General features: G+C 46.5%; 1 protein-coding gene across 3 annotated transcripts in view; it reads right to left on the reverse strand.

Annotated features, from left to right (window-relative positions):
* The window catches only part of TRMT1L (tRNA methyltransferase 1L), a 322,764-nt gene that overhangs the window by 198,102 nt on the left and 98,569 nt on the right, over positions 1-26,093 (reverse strand). For all 3 annotated transcript variants that reach the window (XM_073608381.1, XM_073608380.1, XM_073608378.1), the window contains one exon: positions 25,937-26,016. In XM_073608381.1, the coding sequence (XP_073464482.1) occupies positions 25,937-26,016 (80 nt within the window). The remainder of the gene's footprint in view (positions 1-25,936; positions 26,017-26,093) is intronic.

The following is a 26,093-nucleotide window of genomic DNA, read 5'->3' on the forward strand; positions in this document are numbered from 1 at the left end:
TCTCGGGGGAAATCCTTTGAGATTAAGAAGTTTAGCACGTGTGGGACTACACGTCACTTACCTTCTGTCCTGTCCTTGTGGTCTCCAGTATGTGGGGAGGACCACAAGGAAGTTGGGGATTAGGCTAAGGGAGCATGTCAACAGAATCAAAAAAGGTTTCAAGCACCACAGTTTGTCCAATCATTTCAGATTGTTCCACAATGGAGATACTAGGGGTTTGAAGTTCTGTGGAATAGATTAAGTGGAGGGGTATTAAAGAGGATCCAACCTCAAGAAATCTGTCTCGCAAAACGAGACCAAATGGATACATAGGCTCGGTACTATGAGTCCCTTTGGCCTAAATATAGAATTGGATTGAATTGTTTGTCCCACTGGTGACTGTTTTTGTCATTATCTTCTTTTTTTTATTTTCAATTTTATTTTTATTTTATTTTTATTTTCATTTTATTTTCACTTTTATTTTCCTATTTTCTTTATCGTACATCACGTGACACAGAGCACCATAGTAATAACTATATGGGATGTCCCAAAGCATTGCCACCTGAGGGGAGGGAGACACGCAAATAGCAGTCGCCAGGCGTGAGGACCTATCCTGCTGCCTGCAGAACACTGCGCCCGAAGGCGGTGTCCTCCTGCCATCTTACATCCATTTAATAGAATCTCGTGAATGTATGTGCTGAAGGCCAAGTAGCCACCTTGCAAACCTGAGCCACAGAGGCTTGGTGATGCACTGCCCATGAAGCAGTGACTGCCCTGGTAGAGTGCGCTTTAATCTTAAAGGGAGGAACCCTTCTTTTCAGGCCATAAGCCTGACTAATCACCTGACGAGTCCACTTAGCAACAGTAGATTTCGATGCTTCCTGACCCTTTCTAGGGCCTTCCGGCAACACAAACAAAATATCAGTTTTCCGTATCTGAGCAGTTGCTTTCAGATAGGCTTTAAATTGCTCTCACTACATCGAGAGAATGTAATAATTTTTCTTCTGCAGAACAAGGTTCTGGAAAAAAGGAAGGTAAGGAAACATCTTGATTCAGATGACAACCAGACACTACCTTTGGCAAAAAGGTTGGATGCGGACGCAGCACAACCTTATCCTTATCAATGATTAAGTATGGCTTTTTACAGGAGAAATCAGGCAATTCTGATACTCTGCTTGCAGAGATTATCGCAACTAGGAATACCAATTTCCTTCTCAAAAAGATCAAAGAAATATTCCGTATAGGTTCAAAGGGTTGTCTTTGCAACACCGACAAAACCAGATTCAAATCCCATGGGCACAAGGGTATTCTAACTGGCGGAGTTATCAGAGTTAGCCCTTGTATAAATGTCCCGACTAAACAGTGCGAAGCAAGCGGCCTTTGGAAAAACACTGCCAAGGCCGAAATCTTACCTTTGATTGTACTCAAGGCCAGCTTCATTTCTACTCCCAATTGTAGAAAGGCCAGAATTCTTCCTATGACATACTTATGAGGATGCCAACCCTTGGTTTCACACCAAGTGATGTAGGCCTTCCAGACCCTGTAATTAATGGTCCTGGAGGCTGGATTTCTGGCATTAATCAGGGTGGTTACTACCGAACCTGAAAGCCCCCGATTTTTTAGAATGTGGGCTTCAATAGCCACACCGTTAAATTTAGCGTTAGTAAGGCATGATGGAATACCGGTCCTGCGACAGCAGGTCCGGAAGAGTTGGAAGAGTCAAAGACTCCCCTACTGCCATTCTCAGGATCCCTACATACCAGGGTCTTCTGGGCCATGCCGGGGCCACTAGGGTTACCGGCTTCCCTTCTTCCCTGATCCTGTGAAGCAGCCATGGTAGCAGCTGAACTGGAGGGAATGCATAAATCAGTGAAAACTGATTCCATGGGATCACTAACGCATCTACTCCGAGTGCAAGTGGATCCCTTGTTCTCGCCACAAAGTTGTCCAACTTCCTGTTGAACCTGGACGCCAATAGATCTACATCTGGCGTACCCCATCTTTGGCATATGGCCAAAAAGACATCAGGATGTAGAGACCATTCTCCCGGCAACAACTGTTGACGGCTCAGAAAATCTGCCTGACAATTTTCCACTTCTGGAATGTAAACTGCAGACAGGCAAGGAACATGTTTCTCTGCCCAAGACATACTATGGTCCACCTCCCTTTGGGCAGCGTGGCTTCTGGTGCCCCCTTGCTGATTGATATAGGACACTGATGTGGCATTGTTGAATTGTATCCTGACAGGAGCATTCTGCAGCCTGGACGTCCAGGCTATTGGAGCCAGACGTGCTGCCTGAATCTCAAGGATATTGATGGGCAAGGTCTTCTCGGACTCTGACCACTTCCCTTGAACAGTGGTCTCTTCTAGAACTGCTCCCCAGCACCATAGGCTGGCATCCATTGTTAGTACTTTCCAGGAAACTGGAATGAAGGATATCCCCTTCTGTAAATTCCTGGTTATCAACCACCAGTTGAGACTCTGGCGTACCTTTGGAGCCAGATTCATTGGATAATCCAAGGCTTGGATCCGTTTGTTCAAAGCAGACCGAATGCTGTGTTGCAACAGTCTTGACTGAAACTGGGCATAGGGAACCACTTTGAAGGAAGCTACCATCTTCCTTAGTAGTCTCATGCAAAGGCGAATGGAAGGACCCTTCTTTGCCTTGACCGCCTGACCAGCTCTCAGAGTGTTGACCCTTGTCTGAGGCAAGAACACCCTTTCCTGGGTTGTGTCTATGACCAGACCCAAATACTTCAGCCTTCTTACCGGCTGTAAGGATGATTTCTCTAGTTTGAGAATCCAGTCCAGGTGTCTCAGATAACTGACTGATCTGGACACCCTTAGATTTAACCCTGCTATTGACTGATCTACCAGTAGCAGGTTGTCTAGGTATGCTATCACTGCTATACCCTGGCCCCTTAGTCTTGCTAGTACTGGGGTTAACACTTTTGTAAACAGTCGGGGAGCATTGGCTAACCCGAAAGGCAAGGCCACAAACTGAAAGTGGTGCTGCTCTGCCGCAAAGCGCAGAAACTTCTGGTGAGCGGGAAATATTGGCACATGTAAATATGCATCCTTGATATCTATGGATGCTAGAACCTCTCCTCCCTGTAGGGAGGAAACTGACCAAATCAACTCCTCTCGAAAGGAGTGGATGTTTACGAAGTGATTCAGATTCCTGAGATCTAGAATGGGTCTGACATCTCCATTTGATTTTGGTACCATAAAGAGATTTGAATAAAACCCCATGTCCCTCTCTTCTGAGGGAACCTCTATTATCACTTTCCGACACAGTAATCAGTCCATTGCCAGAAATAAGGACTTTTTCTTTACTGGGTCCTTGGGAACGTTTGATTTTTGAAAACGTGTAGTGGAAACTCTTGGTGCTCTAGTTTGTAGCCTTGGGCTACTACAGAGAAGACCCACTTGCCTTGGATTTCCTCTTGCCAAGTTTCTGAAAACCACCGCAGTCTTCCACCCATTCGATCGAGCGGGGGCACCCCTTCACAAGGAAGCCTTGGGATTCTGTTTTGTGGACTTCTGACCCCCGGACTTTTTGTAGACATGTGTCTGGTTATGAGGCTTACCCTTTGCCCCTGACAGTGGAGGCCGTCAATACTGCCTGGAGGCTGTTGCCCCAGGCATAAAAAGGGAAGTCTTAAAAGAAGGCCGCCTATACTTTTTCTTAACAGGCAGAAGGGTACTCTTACCCCCAGAAATCTTTTGGATATACTTATCCAAATCTTCCCCAAACAACCTTTCTCCATGAAAGGGAAACCCAGCCAAGAGCTTCTTGCATGGTAACTCGGCTGACCAATTTTTAAGCCACAGAGTCCTGCGCATCTGTATCAACATAAGCGCAAGGCGAGACGCATGATGGATGGAATCCTTGATAGCATCCACTGCAAAGTATAGGGCCCTAGGTAGCTCAGCTAAACTTTGGGCCTCATCAGCTTGAGCAGGAACTTTAATAACCTGCTTGAGTTGATCCCGAAGGGATTGACAGATGCCTATTGCTGCTACTGCAGGCTGTACCATCGCACCGGCTACAGCAAATGAGGCTTTTAGCAGAGATTTCAACTTTTTATCAGCTGGATCTTTAAATACTTGTACATTGTCCACTGGACAAGTTAAACTCCTGTTCACAGAGGCGATAACAGCATCCACTGCTGGCAAATCCCATCTCTCTGAGAACTTTTTCTCCATAGGGTAAAGAAATGAAAATTTCTTAGGGGGAAAAAACTGCTTATCTGGGTGATTCCAATCAGCATAAATCAGTTTCTCCAGTAACGGGTGCATAGGGAAAGCATGAGAACCCTGTGGGGGTTTTAGCAAACCCAAAGAGGAGAAGGAAACCTCATCCATTATCCGAAACCGGAAGTAATGTCCTTGGCGCCTTGGAGGAGGGGCTAAACGCGCTGACGTATTTCCGGTTTTGCTAACCTGCGCTCGTGGAACACGCGCCGACCAGCGGCGAACCTGGATCTTACAGTGATGCCCGTTTCATTTCAGCTATCTTGTGAGTGGCGTTTTTGATTGCGCAGTACATACAGTATTAGCGGTACTTCACTATTGTTTTTTCTTTGTGGTTTTCTCCTACTATAGTCGATTTACCATACCCCTATGGAAAATTTTCTGAAAGTGTACTCCTCATACACCAGATCACAGCTTTTTTGACCCCAGACTGTAAAGCTGATGGTCCAAAGTGCGGCACACTGACACTATTTTTCCTGAATCACTGATGCACTTTATTTACATCTTTTTGGAGCACCCAGCACTTTAATATAGACGGTCATCTATTTTGTATTTTGATATATTGTCACTGGTAATGTTTGAGCACATCATTCAATTGTGGTTTAATATTCTGCAAGCGTTGTTATTTATACATTCAGTTGGGTTTATAGTTGCAATAATTGTATGATTGAAAACATGGCTAAACCAAAAGAGTATTAAACTATATATATGTATGTAAAGCGTTGCGTAAGTTTACGGCGCTATACAAGTACCTGAAATAATAATGATGTTTTTTTTTTTTCTCAGAAATTATAATAACATCTATAGAATACCAGCAATAAACAGGATTACTATCTACTAGCAAAATGTGCCCATTTATTAAAAGGCTAACTCAGAATGGTGTATTTTATTTAACGGTATCTATACTTTAGTAGCTTGAGTCAAGTTTGGGTCACAAATGGCCCTAAAGAATCAACTAGAAATCGCAAGCATGGGTGATAGCTGCACATGGCCAAATATAAAATTAAAGTTGTGTAAACATTTTTTTACCTGAATGCATCGGTGCACACTCTCACTCCTCACTGGCTCAGTGAGGTAAGTATACCTTATTTATTACTTTAAAAATAAATTACCTTTACAATCACTTTAAACAATGTGCTGCACTTAAAACAAAACTAAAAATGTGTATACTATTAATATAATAACAACCCCATTAAAAAAAAAAAATAAAAAAAAAAAATTGTTCCATAAACCAAAATTATAAATAAATGAAAAATGTAGTGTATGTTATGTATAAATATATATATAAAAAAATACATACACATATACACACACACACACAGTGAAAGGTTCCAAAAATTGTGCCAAACTACACATTTCTTCTGTGATTAAATGTGAGAAACCCCCACAGTCCTCCAATATTAAACTCCAAGACCCCTTTCACAATGGGGTGGTTTTCAGGTGCTTCAGCGCTAGAAATAGCCTCTGCTAAGCGCCTCAAAACCACCTCTCATTTCATTCCAGTGTGCTTTTTCACACTGGGGCGGTGCGCTTGCGGGATGGGAAAACAAGTCCTGCAAGCAGCATCTTTGGGGCGGGTTGGAGCGCTGTATACAGCTCTCCAAAAAGCCCCTGCTCATTGGAATGGGCAGCGCTTTCGAATTGCCTTAACCACTTCCCGACCAGCCGCCACAGTTTTACTGCGGCAGAATGGCACGGGTGGGCGAAGCGATGTTATGTTACGTCGAGCGCGCACGCCCCCCCTAGGCGGCCGCGATGATCGGATTTGTTTCAGAACCGATCAGTCTCCAGGACCAGGCCGATGATTTCTGGCCTGGACCTGCTGATCGGTCCTGACAAATGAAATTGTCCCCTGCCTGTGTAAGTGTAAACACAGACAGGGGAAGTGATATCATCTCCCTCTCTGGAATTCTTTTCCATTCCAGAGGAGAGAGGACATCCAAACATGAGTTGCACCAACACTACACTGACACAGTACACATAGGCACATATTTCACCCCCCCCCCCCTTCACTCCCTGTCACTGTGTCACCCAGTGCAGTGTTCATATTTTTCTTTGATCACTGTACTGGTGTCATTTGTGACACTAATCAGCATTAGGGTACTTAGTAGTAGCCCCTTAATAAAGGTTTAACCCCTTGAACATCCCGTCACCAGTGATCACCGTATTAGTGTCATGGGTGACGCTGGTCAGTTAGTTATTTTTTTTATAGCGTCAGGGCACCCGCTGTATATTACCTAATAAAAGGTTTTACCCCCCGATCACCTGGCAGGTGATATCAGTTAGGTTTTAGCGTCAATTAGGGTCTGCGTCACCCCGGGCAGCGTCAGATTAGTGCCAGTAGAGCTAACACCCACATACGCACCATACACCTCCCATAGTAGTATAGTGTCTGAATGGATCAATATCTGATCTGATCAGATCTATACTAGCGTCCCCAGTAATTTAGGGTTCCCAAAAATGCAGTGTTAGCGGGATCAGCCCGGATACCAGCTAACACCTGCGTTTAGCCCCTTTGCCCAGCCCAGCCCACCCAAGTGCAGTATCAATCGATCACTGTCACTTACAAAACACTAAACACATAACTGCAGCATTCGCAGAGTCAGGCCTGATCACTGCGAACGCCAACAGCTTTTTTGGTAGCGTTGGAAGCAGTTGCTGACAGTCAGTGCTCTTTTTTTCGGTGAGTCTCACTAGCGTACCAGTAAATTTAGAGGCCAAAATGTCCAATCGAAGGTACACTAGTGAAGAGGCCTGCACGTTTCTGAACATGACAGATGAGAGTGAAGAGGAACTCACCCATCTGTCAGATTTAGGCTCAGAATACGAACCCGTAGACAGCAGCGGCACCCTGACAGATAGCTCTGACGACGGAGTAGTGGTCCCTGCCAAGGTCAGGCATACCCGACCCCGTTCTTCTGCTGTTGTTGAGGTGCAAGAACCGCAGGGCTCTCGTATGGAGCAGAGAGCCAGTACTAGTGACGCTCATCCTTCTGGTGATCTGGCAAGCACCAGCAGCCTAGTATGTCCTGGTCGTACATTCAGCACTGGAGTATCACGTGGTGACGTGGCGAGGCCCATAAGTGCAGTTCAAGCTGGTAAGGTGGCTAGCACTAGTGTCCCACAGCCACCAAGAATATAAAGACAGGCCCGTCGAGCCCATAGTGCCCTTCCTGCTGCATTTGCCAATCTGAATTGGGAGCCCACCACTTCTGCAGCACCCGCACTTCCCCATTCACTGGCCAACCCGGAATTCAGGTGGAAACAGTTGATTTTACGTCACTTAATTTTTATTCGCTGTTTTTCACAGAAGATCTCTATAGATCTATTGTGGACCAAAGCAATTTATATGCTGGTGAATTCATCGCCGCTAATCCCCAGTTAACCCTTGCCAGAGATTGGAAACCTATTATGGTCTCCGAATTTAAGACCTTCCTGGGTCTATCCCTCCTCATGGGCATAACTAAAAAAAGTGAGTTGCGGTCATATTGGTCCACTGACCCAATTTACCATATGCCCGTGTTCTCTGACTCCATGACCAGGACACAATACGAGTAGATCTTGTGGTTCATGTATTTCAATGATAATGAACTCTGTCGCCCTCGGGGTGACTGGTGTTGTGGAGAAACCCCTCTGTGTCCACGAATATAACCCTAATATGGGAGGGGTGGATCTCAACAACCAGTTGTTGGCGCAGTACCTAACAGCCCGTAAGGCCAGACGCTGGTATAAAAAAAGTGTCTGTATACTTATGCCAACTGGCTCTGCTCAATGCTTATGTGCTATACAAAGCTTCAGGATGAACTGGATCTTTCCTTTAAATTCCAGGAAGAGATCATCACAGCCCTTCGGTTCCAGACGGTGCTGTGGCCCAACTTCCCAATCCAAATGTAGTGAGCCGGCTGCATGAGAAACATTTTCTGCATGTCCTCCCTAGTACCCCTACCCAAAAAAATCCCCAAAGATGTTGTGTCTGTAGAAAGCGCGGATATAGACGTGACACCCCACTTTTATTGTCCCTCCTGTCCTGACCAACCTGGTCTTTGCATTGGTGACTGTTTCGAACACTACCACAAACACACACTAGTGGAGTATTAACATAGGGTACAGCATTGCACAGACCTAGGCACACTTACACAGGGTCTCCAAAGATGACACGGCCATCACATTTTGAGAGAACCTAATCTGAAATGTTTACAGTTTATATAAAAGTGCAAAAAAAAAGCCAAAAAAATCGTTGTGGTTTTATTTTTCTTCTCTCTCTATTGTTGCCTCTCTTATGTTTGCTCTCTATTGTTCTATATCTATTGTTCTCTCTCTATTGTTACTGTATTTTGGAACTGTAATGTTTTATTGTATTTGCTTTGCAGGTATGGTATGTCTTACAGTTATACTGTAATGTTACTTTGCTTTATTGTTAACCATCATTTGCTTAGGAGGTATGCCATTCAGCTGCAGCATGGCTTTATTTATTCTGACAGCAACAGCGTTTTCTCCCATGATACGTAAAGCCGTGACTCCAGCACTGTAGGAGGTGATTTCACCACCACAGTTAAAAAAAAAAAAAAAAGGAGCATATATGCCGAAGCATGGGGGCAGGGGTGGAGGAGCGATTTGCTCTTAACATTAGGGGCGGATTGCCCCCATGCTTAGGCGTATATTTTTTAGGCACAGATTCCATTACAAAATCAAGTTTTGTTGAGGTAATGTTTTATTGTTACCATTGTTTGCTTTTTAGGTACGCCATTCAGCTGCAGCACTGATTTATTTATCTTGACAGCAACAGCGTTTGCTCTCACGATATGAAAATCAGTGACTCCAGCGCTGTAGGAGGTGATTTCACCACCACAGTTAAAAAAATGGTGCATGTATGGCCATCATTAGAAGTGGGTGGATGAAGGGCGGTATTCTAATGGTGGGCATACCCAACGATCAATCTCTTTTTCGTTCAGCCCACAGCCTGCGTGAAAAAAAAAAAACATTACAATACATGCCCAACAAGGACCAGCAACTTACTGGTATGTTGCTGGACTTTGAGTGGTTATACCAGAATGATGCCTGTAGGTTTAGGTATCATCTTGGTACCATTCTTTTCAGCCAGCGGTCGGCTTTCATGTAAAAGCAATCCTAGCAGCTAATTAGCCTCTAGACTGCTTTTACAAGCAGTGGGAGGAAATGTCATCGCCCCCCTTCCAACAGGGAACCTGAGAATGTAGCCGATGGTTCCAAAGTGGTTCCAGAGCTAATTTGACACCAGAACGGCTCAAATCATCTCTATGGCCTAAGAAACCGGAAGCTACAAGCATTTCATGACTTAGGTTTCGCCAGATAGAAAGAGCGCCATTGGGAAAGCATTTTATCACACCGATCTTGGTGTGGTCAGATGCTTTGAGGGCAGAGGAGAGATCTAGGGTCTAATAGAGCCCAATTTTTTTTTTTTTTTTTTTTTTTAAAAAGATTACCTGTCACTACCTATTGCTATCATAGGGGATATTTGCATTCCCTGAGATAACAATAAAAATAAAAAATAAAATAAATTAAAAAAAAAAAAAAAAAAAAAAATGAAAGGAACAGTTTAAAAATAAAACAAAAAAAGCAAAATAAATAATACATAAAATAAACAATTAAAATTAAAAAAGCCACCCCTGTCCCCCCCCCGTGCTCACGCGCAAAGGTGAACGCAAGTGTCGGTCTGGTGTCATATGTAAACAGCAATTGCACCATGCATGTGAGGTATCACCGCAAAGGTCAGATCGAGGGCAGTCATTTTAACAGTAGACCTCCTCTGTAAATCTAAAGTAGTAACCTGAAAGAGGATTTTAAAGGCTTTTAAAAATTTATGTAGTTTGTCGCCTCTGCAAGTTTGTGCGCAATGTTAAAGCATGTTGAGTTTGGTATCCATGTACGCAGCATAAGATCATCTTTTTTATATCCTTGAACATTTGGGCAATATAGTGTGTTTTAGTGCATTAAAATTAAAGTGTTTTTTTTCCAAAAAGATTGCGTTTGAAAAAAATCGCATTTCATGGCCTCCGAAACTGGGACAGGCAGTGAGGAGTGAAATAAAAAATGTACGCCCTTAGAACGCCTGAAGGTGTGAAGATTGGTTTTCGGGGTCCTGTATGTTGTTAGACTGTCAAAAAGTCCCACACATGTGGTATCTCCATACTCAGGAGAGGCAGCAGAATGTATTTTGGGGTGCAATTTCACATATAACCATGCCATGTTTGAACAAAAATAGGATTTTTTATAACAGCTTACCTGTAAAAATCCTTTTCTTTTGATGTACATCACGGGACACAGAGCCTCAGTAATTACTGATAGGTTACATAGGGTATCACTAGGTGATTGGACACTGGCACATCCTAAACAGGAAGTTCAACCCCCTATATAATCCTTCCCCTTACAGGGATACCTCAGTTTTGTAGCAAAGCAATATAAGTGTATTAGAAGAGGGGCGGGACCTCTGTGTCCCGTGATGTACATCAAAAGAAAAGGATTTTACAGGTAAGCTGTTATAAAAAATCCTATTTTCTTTCTCGTACATCACGGGACACAGAGCCTCAGTAATTACTGATGGGACGCCCCAGAGCAATGCTATTTGGGGAGGGAACCACACACGTAGGGTGTAATCAGACCTGAGGACCTCGTACTGCTGCTTGCAGCATACTACGCCCAAAGGCGATATCCTCATGCCTTCCCACATCCACCTGATAAAATCTGGTGAATGTATGGACTGAAGACCAGGTTGCGGCCTTACAGATTTGAGCCATAGAGGCCCGGTGACCACCCAAGAGGCACTAATCGCCCTTGTGGAGTGTGCCTTGACCTGAAAAGGTGAAATTTTTTGTTTCAAACCGTAAGCCTGAATAATCATTTGTCGAATCCATTTAGAAAGGGTAGACATTGACGCTGCCTGCCCTCTATTGGGACCTTCTGGTAGTATGAACAAAACATCCGTTTTGCGTACCTGAGCAGTTGCTTCCAGATCCTGACTGCCCTTATTACATCCAAAGAATGTAGTGACCTTTCTTCCGAGGAACAGGGATCTGGAAAAAAGGAAGGCAGAACAATAACTTGGTTTAGATGGAAATCTGAAACCACCTTTGGTAGAAAGCTAGGATGAGGGCGCAATACCACTCTATCCTTATGCATGATCAAATAAGGCTCTTTACAGGAAAGGGCTGCTAACTCTGATACTCTTCTAGCAGAAGAAATGGCTACCAGGAAAATTAACTTCCTTGTCAATAAGACCAAGGGAATCTGACGTATGGGTTCAAAGGCTGTTTCTGTAAAACCGACAGAACCAAATTCAAGTCCCAGGGGTTTAGGGGCGCTTTAACTGGAGGATTAAGACGCGTCACCCCTTGCATAAAGCTGCGGACCAAGGAATGAGAAGCAAGTGGTCGTTGAAATAACACTGATAAGGCCGAGACCTGGCCCTTGATGGTACTCAAGGCCAGCTTCATCTCTAATCCTATTTGGAGAAAGTCAAGAATTCTACCAATGACATATTTTCTGGGATGCCAACCCCTGGCTTCACACCAGGATACATAAGTCCTCCAAGCTCTATGATAAATCACTCTGGAAGCTGGCTTCCTAGCATTGATTAAAGTAGAGATCACAGGACCTGAAAGCCCACGACTCCTCAGAACGTGGGTCTCAACAGCCAAACCGTCAAATTTAGCGTTTGTAAGGCAGGATGGAATACTGGACCTTGAGATAATATGTCTGGATATGACGGTAGGGTCCACGGGGACCCCACTGTCATTCTTACTATCTCTGCATACCAAGCTCTTCTGGGCCACGCTGGGGCCACCAGAAGCACCGACTTCTTTTCCTGCCGGATCCTGCAAAGGAGCCGTGGCAGTAGCATAATAGGAGGAAACGCATAAATCAGTGAGAACTGATGCCACGGAATCACCAACGCATCTGTCCCGTATGCAAGAGGATCCCTTGTTCTTGCCACAAACTTGTCGACCTTGTTGTTGATCCTGGACGCAAAGAGATCTACATCTGGTATCCCCCATCTTTGGCATATGGCCCAAAAGACATCGGGGTGAAGAGACCATTCCCCGGGACTAACCGTTGGCGACTCAAATCGTCCGCCTGCCAGTTCTCTATCCCTGGAATGAAGACTGACGATATGCACGGCACATGCTTTTCTGCCCAGACTAAAATCTGGTTCACCTCTCTCTGAGCTGCACGACTCCTGGTGCCTCCCTGATGATTGATATAGGCCACTGCTGTGGCATTGTCGGACTGGATTCTGACAGGGCAACCCTGTAGCCTGAGAGTCCAGGCCCTTAGGGCTAGATATGCCGCACAGATCTCCAGAATGTTGATGGGTAAGGTCTTCTCGATTTCGGACCATTCCCCCTGGACCGCAGACTGTTCCAGAACTGCTCCCCAACCCGAAAGACTGGCATCCGTTGTTACCACCGTCCAGGTAACCGGTAAAAAGGATTTCCCTTTCTGCAGGCTTTCGGGTATTAACCACCAACTGAGGCTCTGACCTACTGCACGAGACAGGTGCATCGGAAAATCTAATGCTTGTACCTTCTTGTTCCAAGCAGACAGGATACTGTGTTGCAGCAGTCTTGAATGAAACTGAGCATAGGGAACTGCTTCGAATGAAGCCACCATCTTTCCCAGCAACCTCATACAAAGACAGACAGAAGGACCCTTTTTGGTCCTGACTACCTGAATCAGCTCTCTTAAGGCACTGATCTTTGCCTGAGGTAAAAATACGTTCTCTTGGCTTGTATCTATGACCAGGCCCAAATACTCTAATCTTCTTACTGGTTTTAAGAAAGACTTTTCTAGGTTGAGAATCCAACCTAGGTGTTCCAGGTAGTTGACTGTGGTCATCAAGTTCCCGCTCAAACAGGCTAGCGACCGTTCTATCAAGAGCAGGTCGTCTAGGTATGCTATGACAGTTATACCTTGAGCCCTTAATCTGGCCAGAGAAGGAGCCAAGATCTTTGTAAACACTCGAGGTGCAGTGGCTAGCCCGAAAGGCAGGGCCACAAACAAAATGGCGTCCTATTTTGAAGCGCAAGTACTTTTGATGAGCAGGAAAAATGGGTACATGCAGATACGCATGCCTGATGTCTATTGATGCCAGAAATTCTCCTCCCTGTAGGATGGAGACTACTGGCCGGATTGTTTCCATGCGAAAGGATCGAATCCTTAGGAATCGATTTAGATCCTTTAGATCCAGTATGGGTCTGACATCACCATTTGGTTTTTGAACCGTAAAAAAGGTTGGAATAAAATCCCAATCCTTGTTCTTCCGTGTGAACCACCACGATGACTTTTTGCGACAATAGTCGCTCCAATGCTAGAAGGAGCGACTGCTTTTTCTCTGGATCTCTGGGGACATTTGAACTGAGGAAACGAGGAGAGGGGAATTCTTGGAACTCCAGTTTATAACCTACAGTTACCATGGAGATTACCCATCTGTCGTGGAAATCCTCCTGCCAGAGCTTTGAGAACTGTAGCAGTCTTCCCCCCCACCCGAGCGAGCGGGGCCGCTCCTTCATAAAGAGGCATTAGCGTCTTGTCTAGTAGGCTTCTTCCCCCAGGACTTCTTTTGTCCCTGGGGTCGACGTGACTGCCTGGAGGCCAATGCTCCTGGCGCTGGGGAAAGAGCCGTTTGAAAGAGGGACGCTTACTCCTTTTCTTAACAGGTAAGAGAGTGCTTTTCCCACTAGAGATCCTTTGGATATAATTGTCCAAATCCTCTCCAAGTAGCCTTGCACCACGAAATGGAAATCCAGTAAGAAGCTTCTTACATGGTGCTTCGGCTGACCGATTTTTCAACCATAAGATTCTATGCATAAGCACCAACCCAAGTGAAAGACGAGAGGTTTGGATGATAGAATCTCTGATAGCGTCAGCAGCAAAACATAAGGCCGCTGGAAGGTTAGCCAACCCCTGGGCCTGCTGTTCAGGTAGAACTTTGAGGACCTGCTTAACATGGTCTCTCAAGTATTGACAGACTCCGATCGCTGCTATTGCAGGTTGAGCTACTGAACCTGCTAAGGAGAAAATATTTTTCAACAGGGATTCCATCTTTTTATCAACAGGATCCCTGAGCATCTGAGCATTGTCTACAGGACAAGTCAGACTTTTATTTACGGAGGAAATGGCGGCGTCAACAGCCGGTATCCCCCACATCTTTATAAACTTTTCTTCCATAGGATAAAGTGTTGAAAACTTTTTAGGCGGAACGTTTATCTGGGTGATCTCACTCAGAATAAATGAGCTTTTCTAGTAAAGTATGAACAGGAAAAGCATGTGTTGTTTGAGGAGGCTTCAGTGAACCCAAAGAAGAAGAGGGTTCTTTAACGGACTCAGATACGAGTAATTTAAATGTGGAGCGGATCAATCCAGCAAGGATCTGTACTAACACCTTCTCATCCTGAGAAGCTGAAGAGGGCCCTTCTCCACTTGATTCCTCAGAGAAGGAATCATCAGTCCCATCCCGATCCTCTGAAAGGGATTCTTCTCCTTTTTCCCAGGGTTCCTCTGCCTGAGAGTCCTGGGTAACAGAGGAAGACCTATTGCGTTTTCTTCCACTGAGTGAAGATGTGATTAAGGCCATTAATCTTTCCTCTAGTACATTAATAGTTGAGGAAAAAACCTCCTGCGTAATATATACAGGGGCTGAAGTGCCAGAAGCAGATGCAGCCCCTGACCCGACGGCTCTCCCTGGCCGGCCATGCCAGGTCCTTCAGGGGGGAAGGCGCTGCACAAGGGGGGTCCTCAGAGCCTGAGGGAGATCCCCTAGAGCCTCTGGTTTTTGGGGTATTTGTACCTCTTCTACCCATAGTGCAAAGCAACAAGGTGGAGGTATCACACAAATAAAACACTGACTGCTGAGCAATGTAGTACAGCAACTGTTGCTGCTTCCAATGCCCAGTCAAATGTTTCTAAGCAAATGCTGCCTGGGAGAATGCCTGTGTCCCACCTTACATGCGACCGTCAGCTCTGTGTCCCTCCATAGGCTGAGTGCACCTGAAAAAAATGTGCTTTTTACAGCCTGTGCAGCCGGCGATGTGGGCGTCTAGGCACGCCGGACGTCGCGCTAACACTCGGCCCCCCCCTCCTCTGACCACCCCTCCCGCCCCCCTCCTCATTTTTTTCAAAAAAAGTGCGCTTTCCCGCGCGAGCCAACCCTCCAGGACAAGCATGGAGGGAAGGCTGGGGTGGAGGAGGAAGGAGAGAGGCCAGCAGATGATGGGATCTGCCAATAGTAGTGGCGGCGGCGGTAGCGCGGTATACTACCGCCTTTCAGACCACCGCGGCCCCCCTAATCTTGGGGGAATATCACTGAGGAAGAGCCCCCATTCCATCCTACCTGGAGCTTGGCTGGAGGAGCTGTGCAGCGTGAACACTGAGACAGACAAATCAAGCATGTGAAGGTATGTGCTCTTGACAGCCCCTGGTGGCGACAATAGGCATAGCATACATTTACTTAAAGGCGAAACCTACTAGAATTAAAAAATTCTGAGGAATCTCCCTTATCTTATCCAGCTGCAGGGTTCTGTTATACAGACCCAATCTTCACCTCTCACGGTGGGCTCCGTTTGGAAAACCTTCAGAGACAGGGGCCCCCGAGAAAAGGAGGATCCACAGTTTTGGGCCCGTAAAGCACCCCGCCAGGGATATGGCTAGAAAAACCAAATACTGGATACCGGGGTCCAGCTCTCTAAAAAGAGAAGCGTTACAGGTAAGACCTCGTTTCTTTGGACACGAGGCCCGGGTACCATCCAATTCAGCCTAAAAAGGACACCTTGAATTGGATCCGGTTTGCATGGCTTGCCCCAGTATAGGATATAGCATATTCCCTTTGGAGCTCAGCACAGCACATCTTTACACGTGACCAACACCTAAGACACTGGCGAAAAAACTGAGGTATCCCTGTAAGGGGAGGGATTATATAGGGGGTTGAACTTCCTGTTTAGGGTGTGCCAGTGTCCGATCATCTAGTGATACCCTATATAACCCATCAGTAATTACGGAGGCTCTGTGTCCCGTGATGTACGAGAAAGAAATATCATTTAGTGACAATTTTGTGTAAAAAAAAAAATGTAATTTTTTCTTGAAACTTGTAGCAAAATATAAAATATTCCATGGACTCAACATGCCTCTCAGCAAATAGCTTGAAGTGTCTGCTTTCCAAAATGGGGTCATTTGGGGGTTTTGTGCCATCCTGACATTTCATGGCCTCCGAAACTGTGATAGGTAGTGAGGAAGTGAAATCACCATTTTATGCCCTTCGAAAGCCTGAAGGCGGTGCTTGGGTTTCGGGGTCCTTTACACGGCTAGGCTCCCAAAAAGTCTCACACATGTGGCATCCCTGTACTCAGGAGAAGCAGCAGAATGTCATTTCACATATGTCCATGGCATGTTTGAGCAAAAGATCATTTAGTGACAACTTTGTGCAAAAAAAAAAAATTGTCATTTTCCCGCAACTTGTGGCAAAATTTAAAATATTCCATGGACTCAACATGCCTCTCAGGAAATAGCGTGGGGTGTTTACTTTCCAAAATGGGGTCATTTGGGGGGGGGGGGGGTATCTTGGGTATCTTGTGCTATCTTGGCATTTTATGGCCTTCAAAACTGATAGGTAGTGAGGAGTGAAAAAATAGGATTTTTACTTACCGTAAAATCTATTTCTCTGAAGTTCATTGACAGACACAGCCTTCACAACGATAGGGTTATATCGCCTCTATTAGAAGTAGGACTAGGCAGAACAAAAAGCAAAACGAGCACCTGGCTATGCCCATAGGCCGTCCTTCAGTCAGTATATAACCCCCACCCTGCTCTAGGTATTCAGTTTAGTAGCAAGCAGTAATAGAAGTATCACAAGAACTCCACAGAGGGGTGGGTGCTGTGTCTGCCAATGAACTTCAGAGAAATGGATTTTACGGAAAGTAAAAAATCCTATTTTCTCATTCGTTCATTGACAGACACAGCCTTCATAACGATAGGGACATCCCAAAGCAGTGCCAACATGAGGGGTGGGAAAAAGAAAAATCCCAAGGCTAATACAAGAGCCAACCAGGTAACAGGAACTTTACCCAGGACAAGCTGGAACCCAATCTGAATGATACCCCTTCAAAAGGGAATAGACCCTCTAACCAGTGGCCTGCAAAAAACCTTGCGGCCAAAAGAGGCATCCGCCGATGCCAACTCATTCACTTCGTAGACTTGTGAACCAGTACACCGATGTACACCGATGACCAGTGGTCGCCTTGCCAACTTGTACAATGGACGCATGATGACAGAAGGCCCAAGAGGCACTAAGCGCTCGAGAAGAAAGCACCATAACAGGAAAGTAGGCACCTGATCCCTGACAGAACAGCCCCCCACCCAGAGAATAGTTGTAGACAAAACCAGAACGCCCCTTTCTTGGCCCGTCCGCAATTTCCACTTCAGGGCAGATAAGGCAAATTCCTTGGAAAGAGCTGACTAGGCTAGACAATACAATGTCCTTATTCAAATGGAACTCCAAAGACGGAATTCTGTAGAAAAAAAAAAAGGCAAAGCACCAACTTAACCTGGGTAAGGTGAATGGCAAGATAACGCCCCCTTTTTCACACTCTGTGAGCGGAAGTGATAGCCCCAGGAGACCACCCTCCGAGCCAGAGAAAGTAATGGAATCTCCCGAACATCTTGAAAAAAAGAGATCGAGAGACTTCTGGAGAACCGAAATTACCAAGTTCAGGTCCCACGGTGGTAGAAGAACCACACTGGTGGACACAAACGTCTAACCCCTGGAAAAGGGTACGCACCAGGAAGTGCGAGACCAGGAGACACTGAAAAAGATCACCCAGGCTGACACCTAGGCTTTGATGGTACTCAAGGCCCACTTTCTCTATCCCCCCAACAGCTGTGTTGGAAGCCGTTGAAAACCAGCACCTTTAAAAACAGGATGGAAGGACGGTCCATGAGACCGTAGGTCCTTCCTGAAAAGCAGTTGCCCAGAAAAACGTTGGCGGTCTATGTACCCAGACCACCAGGACCCATCCGGATCTAATAAGATGACCGAAAATACCGCAGCCGTGATCCTGCCAAAAGGCTGGAAATAAGGAAAGACAGAGTAAACGTGGGTCACTAGAGCCGCTAGAAGATCCCATGACCTTGCCCAAAACCTTGGTACCGTCCTGTTGTGCCAAGACGCAAAAACAAAACCACCTCAGGCTTACCCCCCGCGGAGACCAATACGATGAAACGCGGCCCAGTGAAGGGCCCACCCCGTGGTCCAACCATAACCAACTGAGGTATCCGATTTACAGCATTCCACTCCTGGAAAGCGTATGTCAGAAAAGGCCAGAAAAGAGACACTCTGCCCACCGGAGGAAACTGCCAACAGCCTATTTTGGCCTGCAATAGCGAAGGACATATGCCACTGTCGTTGCCCGACTGAATCCGTAACGGGAGCCCCCAAAGTCAATCCTTTCATGATCCAGAACTAGTCTGTTCATATGAAGTTCCAAGATATCACTCGGCAGTCCGGATTTCACCAACGTCCAACAACCCCAAGTAGAGCTCAGTCCTAGCACCTCTCCCACCTGGGCAGACCGGCATTGATGGTCACCCTATTCAATACAAGGGGAGAAGGATTACCTCACCAAAGCACCAGAGAGCAAAGGCACCAGACTAGGGAAAACTCTGGATTCCTGACTCAGCCAAATCCTACTGTCCAAAGACCCTGGGTATTTGTCCCATTATGCCAGGATCTCCCCTAAGGGAGCTTGTATGGCACTATGCAAATGGAATAGCCTCAAAAAAATAGATAACATCAGACCCAACACCCACATGCAGATCCGCAGAGGAGCCCACCTGCCGGACCGTAAATGAAAAACAAAACGTAACGTGCAACTTCCGGAGTATTGTCGGGGAGAACCAACACTCTGTCCAGAGCTGAAGCCAGGCTCAGATAAACCAACGATCTGGCAGGGTCAAGCAGACATCCGATAGTATAGACTCCAACTGAGATCAGTCAAGGTCTGTATAAGAATTACGGTGCTCCTCGGAGTAGTCGAGGAGTCGGAGAAGATCGTCCAGGCAGCCAAGGATCGCAAAACCCCCGACGTAACCACGCTAGATCCGGGGCCAACACCTTGTGAACACCCAAGGAGCAGTGGCCAGACCCAAAGGGGCAACACCCCCCGCTCATAATGCCCCGCACCCACAGCAAAAACCCAAGGGGAGTGCTGGAGACAGGTAAACAGAATGCGTAATTAGCATTTGTGATGTCGATAGAAGTTAGAAAGTCCCCCATTACCGCAACAGGGCTTGCACCGCCCCCCGCGGAGAACAGCCAGCAGTCTGGCGACAAACACCCTTGGAAGCAGAAAACTTCTTTGGAGGAACACAGCCGGAAAACTATTCTTGTAACCGGACAAGATCAAGACGCGACATGCTATCATCCCAAAATACATGTCCCAGCACCACTGAGAAAACAGAGCTCAGCAACCAAAGAAACTGTGGACAAGTGACCTAGTGGTCAACTGTAGCACCTGAACCAACAGGTCCCCCACTGCAGCAAAGCCAGGGGGACCCTGCTCCCCCCCCAGGTATGTCCACTGGCCTTTAGAAACCAGAGATTCCTCTATTGGAACCACGGTTGCCTTGAGCAGCCTAGAAATAGGGGGGTCCACTACTGGTGGAACATCTCACTACTGAAGGAGGGACTCCCCAAAGGGGTACCTTACAGCAAGTGTTCTTGGAAACACCAAAGACACTTTGGACACTCCCTGTCCTCATGGACAAATTTGTTCGAATAAGAGGAGGAAGGGAATGCGTTCGGCGCGCAAAACAGTTTATCCAAAGGGATACCGGCCCTCCGCCGCAGCCACCGTTGCACCATTTCGAAAAGGTTCTCGCACAGATACGAGTGTGAAAAAAACAGTGCCCCTCGACCGAAGCCCCGCTCCACAAACCGGGGGCCCCTCACAGGGGGCACAAACCGGGGCCCCTCACAGGGGACCCAAACCGTGGCCCCTCACCGGGGCACAACGGTGGTCCCTCACAGGGACACAAACCCTCACAGGAGCAAAACCCGTGACCCCTCACAGGGGGCACAGACTGGGGCGCCCCTCACAGGAGACACAAACAGGTGACCCCTCACAGGAAACACAACCGTGGCCCCCCACAGGAGACCCAACCGTGGCCCCCCACAGGAGACCCAACCGTGGCCCCCCACAGGAGATACAAAACCGTGGCCCCCCACAGGAGATACAAAACCGTGGCTCCTCACAGGGGACACAAACCATGGCCCCAACAGGGAACACAAACAGTGGGCCCTCACAGGGGGCACAAAAAACGTGGCCCTTCACAGGGAACACAAACCATGGCCCCTCAGGGGGCCCAAACCGTAGCCCTGGAGCACCACCATGGCCCCTCACAGGGGCACAACCGTGGACCCTCACCTAAGGGGAAAGACATCCGCAGCGCCACCCCTTGGAAAGGGGGGGCCGCCACGAGGCCTAGCAGGCTGCTGAAGCCGCGGCCTAAATTTGTCCGCCCGCCGCGAGCACGCGGAAGGCCGCAAAAGCCGTGGCCTAAATTTCTGACTGCCTGCCGCAAGCACACGGCCCGCAGGGGGACCGCTGTAGGCCGCAGGCTAAATTTTTGGACGCCGGCCCGCGGGGGGGGACCGGGCGGACTCTGAGCCACGGCGATAGCTTGGCCGGTAGGCCACAAGCCGCGGCCTAAATTTTTGCCCACCAGCCGCGAGTGGGGCCCAGCTGGTAGGCCGCAAAGTCGCGGCCTAAATTAGCCCCAGGACCTCCGAACACCCTCCTTACAGGTCCCACCCCAGATACCCCCACCAATCTAAAAACCCAAAGGTGGAAAACAGGGCCGTTGTCACAAAAAGTCCCTAGGCCAGAAGCCTGGACCTCACCCGGGTAAGAGAGGGGGGGGGGAGGGGGGTAGAGGAAGAGGGGATGGAGGAGTACCCTGGAAGGACCAACCACCACAGGGAGTACCTGCACCCCCACTTCTCCAGGGAAGGAGAGGCGGGGGGCCCCTTACCGCTCCAGCGAAGTGCCGGGTAACACTCCTAGACAGATCCTCCTCGGCTGGGGGGGTGGAGGAGAACTCCGGAGGGGACCGACCACCCCAGGGAGTACCCACTCCCCCTCCTCTCCGGGGAAGGAGAGGCAGGGGGCCCCTTACTTGCCGCTCCAGCAAAGTGCACGGGTAACACTCCCAGACAGATCCATCTCTTGCCTAGATGGAGTGGCTGTCGACACTGTGATCCAGACAGCAGTAGCCCGGTCATATGTGTCCCTGCGAGACTTAATCTCGCCGGCCGCCCTGGTCCAGAAAGGGCTTGTCGCGGCCAACCCAGCGCAGAGCTAAGGTCTGCGCGCGCTCGATGGCCAGGCTGGGGAGACTACCAGGATCTATATTATCAAATCTGTCACCCAGCCCAGCAGTTGATTGCAGATCATCACAGGAAAAAAGAGAAATAAAAGAAATAAAACAAAAATCCAAAGAACCGCAGGTCCCAACAGGGAGCCAGGTCCTTACCCCTGACTAGGCAGAAAAAAAAAAAAACAGAATAACTAGAGCAGGGTGGGGGTTATATACTGACTGAAGGATGGCCCATGGGCATAGCCAGGTGCTCGTTTGCTTTTTGTTCTGCCTAGTCCTACTCCTAATAGAGGCGATATAACCCTATCGTTATGAAGGCTGTGTCTGTCAATGAACGAATGAGAAATTCAAGTTAGACTTAGGCCCCATTCACACGGGGGTGGTGTGGGCGTCAGCGGTAAAATTCCGCTATTTTCAGCGGTGCTTTACCGTCGTTCTAGTGGCAGTATTCAGCCACTAGCGGGGCGGCTTTAACCCCCGCTAGCGGGCAAAAAAGGGTTAAAACCGCCCCCAAAGCACCGCTACGCCGGTGGTATAGCCGCGCTGCCCCATTGATTTCCTATACCGCTCCAAAGATGCTGTTTGCAGGAGCTTTTTTTCCCTCCTGCCAGAGCACCGCTCCAGTGTATTGGAGACACAGCAACGGCAGTTTCAGGTCGTTTGCAGGTGCTGTTTTTAGCGCAATAGCGCCTGCAAACTGACCCAGTGTGAAAGGGGCCTTACCGGTAACCTGTTTTCCAATAGGCTTTCAGGACAGCACCCGAGAGATCATGGCTCCTCCTCCCACAGAAAACACCTCCTCAATTAAGTATTTAATAAGAGGCCTCCACGTTGCTTCCATCAGTTGTTTGTAGAGAACCTCCAGCCCCAGCTGCAACACATAACAGTTATATCATAGTATTACAGCAACAGAACAAAAAAGGGCGGGTTACTGCTTTCCTGAAAGCCTATTGGAAAACAAGTTACCAGTAAGTCTAACTTGAAATTTTCCAAAACATCTTTCAGGACAGCACCCGAGAGGATTATCGAGACTTACTTCATTTAGGGTGGGACAACAGCCTGTAAGACTTTCTTTCCAAAAGCCTGGTCCCTAGCTGTCATGAGGTCTAACCTATAATAATGGGCAAAGGTCATCAGACTTGTCCAAGTAGCTGCCTTACAGATTTGTTCAGGGGTGGCACCAGCTTTTTCTGCCCAACTCACCGCCGAAGCTCTTGTAGAATGAGTCCGGATACTCACTGGACTCTCTTGGCCTGTAAGGGAATAGGCTTCTGAGATCATCATCTGAAAATGGTTCCTTTGGTAGCTTGTCTTCCTTTTTTACTACCAAAAAATAAAATGAATAATGCGTCTGAATGTCTAAAGTCTTTAGTGGCTTCCAGGTAACTTAAGACTGCTCTTTTAACATCCAGGGTATGGAATTCTTCTTGCTTCTTACCCGATGGATTAGAACAAAATGTAGGAAGTATCATCTCCTGGGTTTGATTCTGGACCGAAGCGACCTTCGGTAAAAAATTAGGATCCGTCTTCAGAACAATTCGGTCTGAAAAAAATGGCTCCCTGATTGACAAAGCTTGCAGCTCACTAACTCTTCGAGCTGTTGTAACAGCCACTAAAAAAAACTGTTTTCAAAGTAACTAATTTCAGGGAGGCTAAATTCATGGGTTCAAAAGGTTCCCTAGTCAGGGCCTGTAGAACAACTGATAAGTCCCACACTCTACAACTTTTAATCACCACTAGATCGGGTGAGAGCTTTAAAGAATCTGATCACTAAGGGTTCTGATGAAATAGATTTTTCAAAAAATACCCTCAGTGCGGCAACTTGAACTTTGAGGGTACTGACCGCTAGGCCCTTGTCCGCTCCTTCTTGCAGGAATTCCAGAATAGAAGAAATCTGTTTTAATGATCTGCCGGATGCTGTGCACCAGGAGTTGAAAATTTTCCAGACTTTGGAATATATAGCTCTGGTAAAAGCTTTAACACCAATCCTTGTTTCCACAACAACCCAAAATGTTCAAAATCCAATTGTCAAAAGGGACAGAAAGTGAGGTGGAATTTTCTGAACAGGGGCACAGACAGCAAAACAAACGTTACAGGGGTGTTAACCCTTCCCTATGCTATTCAAAAAACGTAAAAATAATTTTTTGGGCTGGAGTTACACTTAAAAAAAATTAACCTTTTCCAACTTGCATACAAATTCAACTTAAAGTGGATGTAAACCCTCACATATACCCAGTGAAGTGAACAGCCTCAGATGCTACACAGGGATGAAACAAATCTCCCTACGTAAGTTTTACATGTATATCTGCTGTCTTCAGCTTTATATATTCTTTAGAAAGTTAAGATTGTGTTAAGAGATTTTCTCTTCCTGTTCAGCACTGAGTGTGAAGTCTCCTGTGACAGAGTCAGAAGTTATCATGCCGATAACAGAAGAACGGAGTAGGAGAAAGCCACGGGAGTGTTTTGAAGAGAGATAAGAAATCACTGCAGATCTATATGACCAGCTCGTGAATAGGGTTTACATCCACTTTAAGAACAAACCTACAGCACCTGCCTGTACTGCATTTATGACAGCATGGCTGTGCAGAAGAAGATTCTGGGTGCTTAACTGGCCTCCCTGCAGTCCAGACCTTTTACCAATCCAAAATATTTTACGCATCTTTAAAATGAGAAATATGACAAAGAAAACATGAATTGCTGAGCTGTTAGAACCCTATATCAGGCAAGAATGGGAGAACATTCCTCTGCCAAAACTCCAGCAACTGGTCTCCTCAGTTCCAAGACATTTAGAGTGTTGTTAAAAGAGGGGATGCTACAACATGGTAAACAAGGCCCATCCCAACTTTGAAAAATGTTGCTGCCATTCATTTCAAAACTATTAATTTTCAAAACTTAAAATTGTAAATTTACTCAATTTAAACATTTGACTTTTTATTTTGTATTGTAAATAATTTTTTTTTTTTTTTTTTAGATTTGCAAATTGTTTAATTTTGTTTTTAGATAGATTTTACACAGCGTCCCAACTTTTTTGGAATTGGGTTTGTAACACCTGGGCAACCAGTTAAGGCTATTTTTGAATTTTAGCGCCAAATTTGAAAAGTTTACACTAATGTGAATGCAATGCGAATACAGCCATTGTCTTTTACAGTAATGATAAGAACACGGTAAGTTTTACCTGTTCATGATGCTGGACTGTATATAAAGTCCAGGCATCACTGTTCACTGTGGGCTTACTCCTGAAGGTGTTTTCAGGAACTGGGTTCCAAAGGAATGGACCGCGACCCTGGACCTATATAGCACCCTATGGCTGACTACACACACTGCACCAAGTGCAGAGATGAGCACCTACGTAAGACTCCAGTGCTGCCCCCAAATGCACCAGTGAACATTCTTAGGGAAAGCTGTGACATGCTCCGTCACAGAAGCACTCACCATTTCATGCTGCAGGGCCAGCTTCATCCCTCACAGCTGGTGAGCCCTGCAGGGCCTTTAGGGACCGACTCCCCATCCCTGAATGCAGGAAACTGATGCAGATGGGACCACTACCTGCCCCAGCAGGGGTGATCAGAACAGACCAAAAATTGGAAGAGGGAAAAAGGAAGGATTACAGCGCACAGCTTGTGAGAGGAAAGAAAGAAACCGTGATGGAGTGATGCAGTGCACCTGGCTTGTTGCATAGAGCTACAGAGATGAGACGCTAAAGTGAAAGAGTGGAAAAGTGCAGTGACAGCTCACAGCCTGCAGCACAAAGAGTAATACAATGGAAAAGGGACGATTGACAAGGCAGCATGCAGCACAGAGCCATGGGATGGGTGAGAAGAAGCAAGGGGCATGGAACTATCAAGATGACAGCAGAGAGGGGGGAGAGAGAGAATACTGAAGAGAGAAAAAATAGGTAGGTAGGTGGGTGGATATTCCGTGAGAGAATAAAGATGAATGTTGCATAGTTAGGTTGAAAAAAGACACCAATAGAATGTGTGCACGAAACCTCCATTACTGCCAACAGAAAGCATCCCTCTTTATTTATATTTTCTGGATGGAATAATGATTAGTGGAGTGCAATAAACTCTGAAGCATCAGAAAAAGCAGATGTTACTATAAGCAAATGTACACCAAATACACTTTTTTCCTCAATTATCGGTAATGGAAACAGGGGACACTTTGGCCATTACTTTAATATAAAAGGCCTGGGCCATGATTCCAGTTTAAAATGCAGAAGAAATATCAGAGTATTTATGAAAAGCAGGTCAACATTTTTTCACATCAAAAGTAAAGTTAAGCAATTGCTACATTCTGTACCTGTGGCACTAAATGCATCCAGACATTCCAGAGGTTGCCTTTCTTCTGTTAACACCGCCAGGGCACAAAAGATCAGCTGTCTAAAAAAAAAAAAAAAAAAAAAAAAAAAAAAAAAAAAGATGGAGGAAAAAGGATGTACAATACATATGTGAAGGTT

This window comes from Aquarana catesbeiana, linkage group LG12 (assembly GCF_042186555.1).
Source record: "Aquarana catesbeiana isolate 2022-GZ linkage group LG12, ASM4218655v1, whole genome shotgun sequence".
Lineage (NCBI taxonomy): Eukaryota > Metazoa > Chordata > Amphibia > Anura > Ranidae > Aquarana > Aquarana catesbeiana.